Here is a 12,718-nt window from a genome sequence, read left to right as displayed (position 1 = left end):
GTTTTTAAATCTTTTAATTTTTAAATTTTTGATTCTTTAATTCTAATTTTTTTTTAATTTCTAGAATCTTAATTTTTCATTTTAGATTTTATTAATTTTTTCTAATGTTCTATATTTCCGATTTTTCAAACTTTTGGAATTTTGACTTGTACATTCGTTTTGTATGTTAACATTTTTGAGCTATTGAAATTATAAAAACTTTAATATTAAAATTAGTATTCAATTCTGCATATTTCCAAATTTCAGATTTTTGTTGAAATTGTCTTTAATTGAAAAAAATGTTATTTGAAATTTCTGAAATGTTTGTTTTTTTCATATTTTTGAATTTGTTTTTTGGTTGGATTTAATGATTTCAGATTATTATTGAATTTTCAGTAAGAACATATCAAGAGTTTTAATATTTTAATATTTTAATTTTTAATATTTTAATATTTTAATATTTTAATATTTTAATATTTTAATATTTTAATATTTTAATATTTTAATATTTTAATATTTTAATATTTTAATTTTTAATATTTTAATATTTTAATATTTTAATATTTTAATATTTTAATATTTTAATATTTTAATATTTTAATATTTTAATATTTTAATATTTTAATTTTTAATATTTTAATATTTTAATATTTTAATATTTTAATATTTTATTATTTTAATATTTTAATATTTTAATATTTTAATATTTTAATATTTTAATATTTTAATATTTTAATATTTTAATATTTTAATATTTTAATATTTTAATATTTTAATATTTTAATATTTTAATATTTTAATATTTTAATATTTTAATATTTTAATATTTTAATATTTTAATATTTTAATATTTTAATATTTTAATATTTTAATATTATAATATTTTAATATTTTAACATTTTAATATTTTAATATTTTAATATTTTAATATTTTAATATTTTAATATTTTAATATTTTAATATTTTAATATTTTAATATTTTAATATTTTAATATTTTAATATTTTAATATTTTAATATTTTAATATTTTAATATTTTAATATTTTAATATTTTAATATTTTAATATTTTAATATTTTAATATTTTAATATTTTAATATTTTAATATTTTAATATTTTAATATTTTAATATTTTAATATTTTAATATTTTAATATTTTAATATTTTAATATTTTAATATTTTAATATTTTAATATTTTAATATTTTAATATTTTAATATTTTAATATTTTAATATTTTAATATTTTAATATTTTAATATTTTAATATTTTAATATTTAAATATTTAAATATTTTAATATTTTAATATTTTAATATTTTAATATTTTAATATTTTAATATTTTAATATTTTAATATTTTAATATTTTAATATTTTAATATTTTAATATTTTAATATTTTAATATTTTAATATTTTAATATTTTAATATTTTAATATTTTAATATTTTAATATTTTAAAATTTTAATATTTTAATATTTTAATATTTTAATATTTTAATATTTTAATATTTTAATATTTTAATATTTTAATATTTTAATATTTTAATATTTTAATATTTTAATATTTTAATATTTTAATATTTTAATATTTTAATATTTTAATATTTTAATATTTTAATATTTTAATATTTTAATATTTTAATATTTTAATATTTTAATATTTTAATATTTTAATATTTTAATATTTTAATATTTTAATATTTTAATATTTTAATATTTTAATATTTTAATATTTTAATTTTAATATTTTAATATTTTAATATTTTAATATTTTAATATTTTAATATTTTAATATTTTAATATTTTAATTTTTTAATATTTTAATATTTTAATATTTTAATATTTTAATATTTTAATATTTTAATATTTTAATATTTTAATATTGTAATATTTTAATATTGTAATATTTTAATATTTTAATATTTTAATATTTTAATATTTTTATATTTTCAATACTTTTATTACATGATTCGCATTATTTAAAAAAATCGCCCGAATAAAATTATATGATGATTTGTATTGTCAAAACCATGAAGTTACAATAGATATTATAATATTTATGGTAAGTTTATGGTTGATTTTTTTTTACTTCATTGGAATGACGATAAAGTTATCGTAGATTTCATGGTTACAGCAAATTTCATGGTTTTGTTATTGGCAATGTTATAAATTGAAACAATAAAACTACTGTACATTCCATGAATACAGCAAATATTATGGTTTTGTTATTGGAAATCTCATAACGCATTTTTTTCCAATTTTTGTTACAGTAAGTTTCATTGTAATGTTATAGTTGCATAGTGTAAACTTTTTTTGAACGATTTTTTTAAATAATGCGAATCATGTAATAAAAGTATTGAAAATATAAAAATATTAAAATATTAAAATATTAAAATATTAAAATATTAAAATATTAAAATATTAAAATATTAAAATATTAAAATATTAAAATATTAAAATTGTTTAATTGTTTAATTGTTTAATTGTTTAATTGTTTATTTACATTCATCTGACAATGTTTGTCTTAATGAATAAAAGTTTGAGTACGGTTGATTTTATCACGAAAACGGACAGACGATTCACCAAATTCAAACAAATCTTCTACTGCTGTGAAGGCTCGGATCATGCTGGAAACTGTTTCGTTGAAACCATAGGCTGTACGGTGGAATCTGCGGGCTAGTAGCGTTGAGTCACGAAGCGTTCTTTGCGGTGTGCGGAAGTTGATAAGAGAGAGCAGATTCGGAGAGTCAACTTCACCGTTCAACAACTTAGCAACAAAAGTTGCCTGCTGCGTTGTACGCCTGGACTGAAGGGGTTGGATGTTCAGCAGCCGACATCGAGCTGGATACGGAGGCAAATTAACTGGATCCCTCCAGGGCAAGCTTCTCAGGGCCCTCCGGATGAACCGCTTCTGCACACGTTAGATTCGCAAAATCCACGTTAGCTGGTAGGGCAACCACACAATGGCAGCGTACTCTAGGATGGGCCGAACGAGGGAGCAGTACAGTGATTTCAAGCAGTACGGATCTCGAAAATCCTTCGAAATTTTGGAAATGAATCCAAGCTGCCGATTGGCCTTGGAAATCACCGAAACTCGTTGGAGGTCAAATGTCAGCTTAGGATCCATCAAAACTCCAAGATCTCTCACTTGGTCAACCTTGCAGGACGACTCCATCGATGCTGTAGTCAAAATACTAAAATATTAAAATATTAATGTATTAAAATATTAAAATATTAAAAAATAAATAAAAATATTTAAACATTTAAACATTTAAACATTTAAACATTTAAACATTTAAACATTTAAACATTTAAACATTTAAACATTTAAACATTTAAACATTTAAACATTTAAACATTTAAACATTTAAACATTTAAACATTTAAACATTTAAACATTTAAACATTTAAACATTTAAACATTTAAACATTTAAACATTTAAACATTTAAACATTTAAACATTTAAACATTTAAACATTTAAACATTTAAACATTTAAACATTTAAACATTTAAACATTTAAACATTTAAACATTTAAACATTTAAACATTTAAACATTTAAACATTTAAACATTTAAACATTTAAACATTTAAACATTTAAACATTTAAACATTTAAACATTTAAACATTTAAACATTTAAACATTTAAACATTTAAACATTTAAACATTTAAACATTTAAACATTTAAACATTTAAACATTTAAACATTTAAACATTTAAACATTTAAACATTTAAACATTTAAACATTTAAACATTTAAACATTTAAACATTTAAACATTTAAACATTTAAACATTTAAACATTTAAACATTTAAACATTTAAACATTTAAACATTTAAACATTTAAACATTTAAACATTTAAACATTTAAACATTTAAACATTTAAACATTTAAACATTAAACATTTAAACATTTAAACATTTAAACATTTAAACATTTAAACATTTAAACATTTAAACATTTAAACATTTAAACATTTAAACATTTTTATTCAATAATTGAAACGGCAAAAAATATTAAAGATCACAAAACGAACACACCATGACACCTAAATTGGGCGACGCTCCCTAACGAACGCACCATGACACCTAAACTGGGCGACGCTCCTAATGAACGTACCATGGCGAGCTCTCATTTGTTTTCAATCGCGCGCGTGTTCGATCATGTTTGTGTCGATCGTGTTTGGCCGCTGTTTAATCGAAAAAGTGTTAGTGAAATCGCGTGTGTTCGTGAAAAAGGCAACATCCGGCGTTTGTCCAACACGGTCTTGGACAAATTTGCCGGGTGACCGAACCGGAACGGCTCTGGGATGGCGGAACTTTTTCATATTTGGGTGAGTATAAGGAGTTTTGTTGAACTTGGAGAGGGCGGAATCGCCCCGCAACAGCAGCAGGCAAATTTCCCAAGCTATTGGTTGATGCACAAAGTGATTTGTTTACCTTTTTTTGGTACTCTCCGCAAACTTCAAGCCATACAAAATTGTTGCCGGATCTTTTACGGAGAGATCCGGAGAAAGATCCGGCAGCAATTTGTTTTGATTTGACGTTTGCTGAGGGTGCGGACAAGTTTGGTTATGTTCAAAAGAGAATGGTCAAGGTCAAGTTTGCGAGAGCAATGGTCTGAACAAACTGTGTGTGTTCCTCTTTTACAGGGACTTCTTCTACCAGGCCCGGCGCCTGCTGCGGACACTTCCGGCCGGATTTGTTCAGGATGGTCGTTTCGTCTGGAGGCGAAAATCGTTAGGTAAGTTGTGTGTTGATGCTCAACGGTGAACGTCAAGGAAAAGGTCACGAAAAGAATTTTGTTGAGTGGTACGCAACTGAAAAATAATAGAAACAGAAAGTAGCGTTTGACGTTTATTGGCACGGTGCCTGTGTGTGTGTGTGTTTTTTTTTAAATAGAATTTGCAAATTTGAATGCTACTGATTATTACAAATGTTCATATAATTTTGTTTGGAAATTCGGAAATTCGGAAATTAGGAAATTAGGGAATTAGGAAATTAGGAAATTAGGAAATTAGGAAATAAGGAAATTAGGAAATTAGGAAATTAGGAAATTAGGAAATTAGGAAATTAGGAAATTAGGAAATTAGGAAATTAGGAAATTAGGAAATTAGGAAATTAGGAAATTAGGAAATTAGGAGATTAGGAAATTAGGAAATTAGGAGATTAGGAAATTAGGAAATTAGGAAATTAGGAAATAAGGAAATAAGGCAATTAGGAAATAAGGAAATTGGGCAATTAGGAAATTAGGAAATTAAGAAATTGGGCTATTAGGAAATTAGGAAATTAGGAAATTGGGAAATAGGGAAATTAGGAAATTAGGAAATTAGGAATTTAGGAAATTAGGATATTATGAAATTCGGAAATTCGGAAATTAGAAAAATTCGGAAATTCGGAAATTAGGAAATTTAGAAATTAGAAAATTAGGAAATTAGGAAATTGGGCAATTAGGAAATTAGGAAATAAGGAAATTAGGAAATTAGGAAATTAGGAAATTAGGAAATTAGGAAATTTGGAAATTAGGCAATTAGGAAATTCGGAAATTAGGAAATTTAGAAATGAGAAAATTAGAAAATTAGAAAATTAGGAAATTAGGAAATTAGGAAATTAGGAAATTAGGAAATTAGGAAATTAGAAAATTAGGAAATTAGGAAATTAGGAAATTATGAAATTAGGAAATTAGGAAATTAGGAAATTAGGAAATTGAGAAATTAGGAAATTGGGCAATTAGGAAATTAGGAAATAAGGAAATTAGGAAATTGGGCAATTAGGAAATTAGGAAATAAGGAAATTAGGAAATTAGGAAATTAGGAAATTAGGAAATTAGGAAATTAGGAAATTAGGAAATTAGGAAATTAGGAAATTAGGAAATTAGGAAATTAGGAAATTAGGAAATTGGGCAATTAGGAAATTAGGAAATAAGAAAAATTCGGAAATTCGGAAATTAGGAAATTTAGAAATTAGAAAATAGGAAATAAGAAAATTAGGAAATTAGGAAATTTGGAAATTGGGAAATTAAGAAATTAAAAAATTTAACATTTAAAAAATTACAAAATTAGGAAATTCGGATATTTGGAAATTCGGAAATTAGGAAATTAATAAATTAAGAAATTTAGAAATTTATAAATTTAGAAATTAAGAAATTAAGAAATTTAGAAATTAAGAAATAACTAAATTAGAAAATTAGGGAATAAGGAAATTAGGAAATTAGGAAATCAGGAAATCAGGAAATTAGGAAATCAGGAAATCAGGAAATCAGGAAATTAGTAAATTAGGAAATTAGGAAGTTAGGAATTCAGCCAATTAGGAAATTGGGAAATTAGAAAATTAGAAAATTAGAAAATTAGAAAATAAAAAAATTAGAACATTAGAAAATAAGAAAATTAGAAAATTATAAATTTAGAAAATTAGAAAATTAGGAAATCAGGAAATTGAGTTATTAAGAATTTAGTAATTTTAGAATTTTAGAATTTAAGAATTTTAGAATTTTAGAATTTTAGAATTTTAGAATTTTAGAATTTTAGAATTTTAGAATTTTAGAATTTTAGAATTTTAGAATTTTAGAATTTTAGAATTTTAGAATTTTAGAATTTTAGAATTTTAGAATTTTAGAATTTTAGAATTTTAGAATTTTAGAATTTTAGAATTTTAGAATTTTAGAATTTTAGAATTTTAGAATTTTAGAATTTTAGAATTTTAGAATTTTAGAATTTTAGAATTTTAGAATTTTAGAATTTTAGAATTTTAGAATTTTAGAATTTTAGAATTTTAGAATTTTAGAATTTTAGAATTTTAGAATTTTAGAATTTTTGAATTTTAGAATTTTAGAATTTTAGAATTTTAAAACCTTAGAATTTTAGAATTTTAGAATTTTAGAATTTTAGAATTTTAGAATTTTAGAATTTTAGAATTTTAGAATTTTAGAATTTTAGAATTTTAGAATTTTAGAATTTTAGAATTTTAGAATTTTAGAATTTTAGAATTTTAGAATTTTAGAATTTTAGAATTTTAGAATTTTAGAATTTTAGAATTTTAGAATTTTAGAATTTTAGAATTTTAGAATTTTAGAATTTTAGAATTTTAGAATTTTAGAATTTTAGAATTTAGAATTTTAGAATTTTAGAATTTTAGAATTTTAGAATTTTAGAATTTTAAATTTTAGAATTTTAGAATTTTAGAATTTTAGAATTTTAGAATTTTAAATTTTAGAATTTTAGAATTTTAGAATTTTAGAATTTTAGAATTTTAGAATTTTAGAATTTTAGAATTTTAGAATTTTAGAATTTTAGAATTTTAGAATTTTAGAATTTTAGAATTTTAGAATTTTAGAATTTTAGAATTTTAGAATTTTAGAATTTAGAATTTTGAATCCTAGAATTTTAGAATTTTAGAATTTTAGAATTTTAGAATTTTAGAATTTTAGAATTTTAGAATTTTAGAATTTTAGAATTTTAGAATTTTAGAATTTTAGAATTTTAGAATTTTAGAATTTTAGAATTTTAGAATTTTAGAATTTTAGAATTTTAGAATTTTAGAATTTTAGAATTTTAGAATTTTAGAATTTTAAATTTTAGAATTTTAGAATTTTAGAATTTTAGAATTTTAGAATTTTAGAATTTTAGAATTTTAGAATTTTAGAATTTTAGAATTTTAGAATTTTAGAATTTTAGAATTTTAGAATTTTAGAATTTTAGAATTTTAGAATTTTAGAATTTTAGAATTTTAAATTTTAGAATTTTAGAATTTTAGAATTTTAGAATTTTAGAATTTTAGAATTTTAGAATTTTAAATTTTAGAATTTTAGAATTTTAGAATTTTAGAATTTTAGAATTTTAGAATTTTAGAATTTTAAATTTTAGAATTTTAAATTTTGAATTTTAGAATTTTAAATTTTAGAATTTTAGAATTTTAGAATTTTAGAATTTTAAATTTTAGAATTTTAAATTTTAGAATTTTAGAATTTTAGAATTTTAGAATTTTAGAATTTTAGAATTTTAAATTTTAGAATCTTAGAATTTTAGAATTTTAGAATTTTAGAATTTTAGAATTTTAGAATTTTAGAATTTTAGAATTTTAGAATTTTAGAATTTTAGAATTTTAGAATTTTAGAATTTTAGAATTTTAGAATTTTAGAATTTTAGAATTTTAGAATTTTAGAATTTTAGAATTTTAGAATTTTAGAATTTTGAATTTTAATTTTAGAATTTTAGAATTTTAGAATTTTAGAATTTTAGAATTTTAGAATTTTAGAATTTTAATTTTGAATTTTAGAATTTTAGAATTTTAATTTTAGAATTTTAGAATTTTAGAATTTTAGAATTTAGAATTTTAAATTTTAGAATTTTAGAAAGAATTTTAAATTTTAGAATTTTAGAATTTTAAATTTTAGAATTTTAGAATTTTAGAATTTTAGAATTTAATTTTAGAATTAGAACAGAATTTTAGAATTTTAGAATTTTAGAATTTTAATTTTAGAATTTTAGAATTTAGAATTTGAATTTTAGAATTTTAGAATTTTAGAATTTTGGAATTTTGGAATTTTGGAATTTTGGAATTTTGGAATTTTGGAATTTTGGAATTTTAGAATTTTAGAATTTTAGAATTTTAGAATTTTAGAATTTTAGAATTTTAGAATTTTAGAATTTTAGAATTTTAGAATTTTAGAATTTTAGTAACAGCTAATTTAATAGCATTTGTACCGAAACAAACATATGAAAATATTTCCTATGTCTAATTTAGTGTGTTTTCTTTTACAGGGGCCTATTCCACTGAGGATTGTGCTTCATAAATACTGAGAGTTCATCCCAAGTACGAAGCAGTAGTTCCGGCACCGGCTACAAACATTTCGAACAACGTCAGAAAGTTCGGATTGAAGCAGAATATTAAAAGAAACGACGCGGAAAAAAGTACTATTTTTTTAAATCTACGAAAAAACTATAAAAATACAATAAAACATACCGTATTGACCATTAATTTTAATGTGTAAATATATGTTTTACAGTACAATTTAGTGGAGAGAAAAAAATAAATACAATGCAAATACAATGAATCATACTGTAGTTATTATTTATTTCAATGTACGAATATAGTTTAAACCGTACTATTTAGTATGGAAATCCATGAAAAACTGTGAATTTACTGTGCAAACCATTATAATGGTTACTGTTTTTATTATAAATGTATGATGTTTTCTATGGTCAGGGTAATTTTTTGGACGAAAAAGGCATCAATGAAAATACGATAGAATGTATAGTTTTTGGTTTTTTTTTGTATGGGGAAAAGTCGAAATTTTTATGGTGACTGTGCCTAACAATACCCCTTTTTTATAGTAAATTCCCGAAATAGGATATATTCTATGGTGAAAAAACATAAAGGCTACTGTAGAATCATGGTAAAAATAACCATAGAATTTATCGTGTGATAACCATAAAATCTACTGTAGGTTTATAGTAAATCTTTATGCGGGCGTTCAAAAAAAGTTCACACTATGCAACTATAACATTACAATTAAACTTACTGTAACAAAAAATTGGAAAAAAATGCGTTATGAGATTTCCAATAACAAAACCATAATATTTGCTGTGTTCATGGAATGTACAGTAGTTTTATTGTTTCAATTTATAACATTGCCAATAACAAAACCATGAAATTTGCTGTAACCATAAAATCTACGATAACTTTATCATCATTCCAATGAAGTTAAAAAAAATCAACCATAAACTTACCATAAATATTATAATATCTATTGTAACTTCATGGTTTTGACAATACAAATCATCATATAATTTTATTCGGGGGGTTAAATGTGAATTTTTTTGTTGGATGATGTTAATTTATCGTTTATCATGTTGCATAATAATACAAAAAAAAATCATTCAAAATGCCTTCTTATTGTTTGTTCTCAAAAAATGCAAAAATATATGCAAAACTTGCTTCAAATATTTGAAAACATTTGGTTGTTTAGAGTAAAACCAACACTAAAAAGATTTACCATTTGTTCAAGAGCTGAAACCAGTATTTGTGATGAAAAACATAATTTCTGCATTTTTTTCTCATTTCAATAAACTGGTCACAGAGGCAAGTTTAAAATTTCTCATTACCAAAATACCAAAATACCAAAATACATTTTCTAGTAGTTGAATGATTTTTTACATGCAGTCAAGCTGTTAATTGATCTTCACACTTATTTAAACCATTAATGTTGATGTCCTATACAATTTTGTTGCATAATATCAATTAAAACCAAGATCATAACAATTTTCAATAAATTTAAAATTTCCCGGGAATTCCCGGGATTTCCCGGGAAATTGGCTGAAACTTTCCCGTTTCCCGGGAAATTTGTAACCCCGGGAAATTGGACGCTCTACCTGGTTTACTATTCTCCCCTATTCTCTTTTTCGTTGTATTGGAGTCATTTGTTTTTTTTCCGAGAATCTTATCCGTAGTAGAGCAGACAAAAACAAAATTGCAAATCTGAATCTGGTTTGTTTTATTGATTTTTGTTTTGTTACAAAAAATGAAGTGCACCTAAATATTTTATTTTCAGAACGTTATAACAATATGTTGTTTTATCCCATGTTTCAATCTTGAAGGCAATTTGACTGCTTGGCCTCCTCACAGAACGGGGCTGTTTGAATAAAAAAAAAACTTAAACATTTACGCATTAAATATTCAAATATTTTTGTTACTTGTGTGCCATTCCGCGGCCGGACATTCTAAAAATATTTTTTTGCCCAAACAGATTTGCATCATCATGTACAGCAGGGGGCATTTGGAGGGTTTTTGGGCAGACAGTTCCTTCATGGCATCGAGCTTAGCCCAACACGATTCGATAATTTCCTTTGTTTTTTCACGCCACTCGCCTTCCTCAATGGTGGCCACATATTCCAGTGCTTTTTCCTTGCTCAGCTCGTTGTTCTCTCCTAGAATGCCACTTTCACGGAAATTACACTCCACGGCGCACTAGAAATAATGCATTGAGATAAATCTCTTTCAAAAAATTGACTGCATCAAAGTTCATTACAACAATCTTTTCCCCTTCGTTTCCCTCCGCTGATTGATAGCATTTCGGGAGAGCTTCCTTCGGAAACGGATCCTTGACAGTACAACATTTTTCCAGCTCTTGCATCTGAAATGATTTTTGAGTTTGAATTTTGAAGCTAGCATTGCAAAGTATTGTATCTCACCCGGGTCATAAATTTATAACACTCTTCAGAAATGGAAAAATCCTATGAAACAATCATTAAATGTTAAAATTATTATCACTTTCAAAAGCAAGCCTTACCACAGCCATAACCAAGATCAAAAGTAATGCTGAGTACATTGTGTTACAACTTTAAGTCCGGTACATTTTTGTGTTGCTCCATCATTTTATACGTTTGTGTTCAACCATACTAAATTTAAAATGGAATGTCTCATGAACATAATTTGTTACGGTTGTATTTTCATTTTATCATGTAATCATGATATCAACATTTTGTTTTCATGCATTCGACTCATTCATGTTCTAGCGTCGAGTAGCCGAACATGGCATTGGCTGGAGTTGAAATGAGCCTGGATTTAGGCTTTTTTGTTATCTAGATCATCCACAGACCTCGTTTACCTGGTCGATTAGGCAAATATTTAAAAAAGTTTTTGTCCCTTGGCCCTGGCCGAGGTCAAAGGGGGTTTAAATAACAAGCCATAATCTTCACATTTAAATGAATAAAGTGTTTTAAAATGCATTTTACACTAGTTCAGTTGTTTTGCAATCATTAGTTTTCAAAAAATCTAAGATCTGACAAAAACAAAAATTGTATCGAAAAAAAAGATTTTGCATCGAAAATTTTCAAAAAATCTTAAGATTTTTTAAGAAACCCAAACATGCTAAAAATGATTTTAAACGCAGGAGAATGTATTTTAACTTGATTTCAGCTGGTTGCCCTTGAATTTTCATTGAAATTTTGAAGTTTATTGTAAAAAAAATTTTTTGCCCCATGATTTTCGGGCAATTTTGAAGGGGGTGACAAAACTTTTAAAAATATTTGTACCAGCCTTATTACTATTCTCTTAGCTCAAACCCCTAAACAGGTCATGTGGATGGTTTAAGATCCTCAGAATCACCTTGCTTTAATTTTGATTTATGGACAAGTGTTAAGCAGCGTTGTACAAGAAATTGTTTTTAAATTTGCACGGTATCAATGGAAATGTCAAATTATCCAGAAGCTTTTTTTCATCTGAAAGCCTGATTAAAAATCCAACAATCAATTTATTGTCTCGTGTTCAGGCAATTGTAAGTTTAATTTCAAATCTTTGCCCCCTCTCTTTTATAAATTCCTCAAAAATAAAGAGGCAACAAATGAAAAAAAATCATTGACAGAATTTGAAAAATCTTTAAAAATTCCTTAAAAAATAAACAGGCAACAAATGAAAAAAAAATCATTGATAGAATTTGAAAAATCTTTTGGAAACTATACAGAATATACATTGCATAATGTGTGTTTATGGATTTTAAATATATATTTTTTTAATTTTGGGACCACCGAAGATAAAGTTTGAAAAAAAAAATGCATTGATATAATTGCAAATTATTGATAGTAGATTAACTGTAATTATGTAAAAAGCATTTTGTGATACTGTTAGCATTCAATTTTGGACAATCCGGCTAAAATGATTTTTTTTTTCGCAGGTTATGGTTTTAAAATTTCAATAATAAAAAATGAGTTTTAAAATACATTTTTGCAATTCGGTCGTGA

At 23.1% G+C, this 12,718-nt stretch overlaps 1 protein-coding gene across 2 annotated transcripts; it reads right to left on the bottom strand.

The window, feature by feature from the left end:
• Positions 1-10,458: 10,458 nt before the first annotated feature.
• On the bottom strand, positions 10,459-11,354 carry LOC119769987 (general odorant-binding protein 68-like). 2 transcript variants are annotated; one of them, XM_038263992.1, is made up of 5 exons: positions 11,269-11,354; positions 11,171-11,212; positions 10,957-11,112; positions 10,673-10,925; positions 10,459-10,611 (listed from the first exon to the last, which is right to left on the bottom strand). In XM_038263992.1, the coding sequence occupies exons 1-5, from the start codon at positions 11,305-11,307 to the stop codon at positions 10,565-10,567; spliced, it is 537 nt and encodes a 178-aa protein (XP_038119920.1). In that variant the 5' UTR covers positions 11,308-11,354; the 3' UTR covers positions 10,459-10,564. The 2 variants fall into 2 exon arrangements, with proteins under 2 accessions (XP_038119920.1, XP_038119921.1); XM_038263993.1 differs by having other exon boundaries at positions 10,673-10,946; positions 11,008-11,112; positions 11,269-11,345.
• Positions 11,355-12,718: the final 1,364 nt, after the last annotated feature.

Source organism: Culex quinquefasciatus, chromosome 3 (assembly GCF_015732765.1).
Source record: "Culex quinquefasciatus strain JHB chromosome 3, VPISU_Cqui_1.0_pri_paternal, whole genome shotgun sequence".
NCBI lineage: Eukaryota > Metazoa > Arthropoda > Insecta > Diptera > Culicidae > Culex > Culex quinquefasciatus.
Note: the sequence above shows the minus strand (reverse complement) of the source record. Positions and strands in the feature narration are given on the sequence as shown.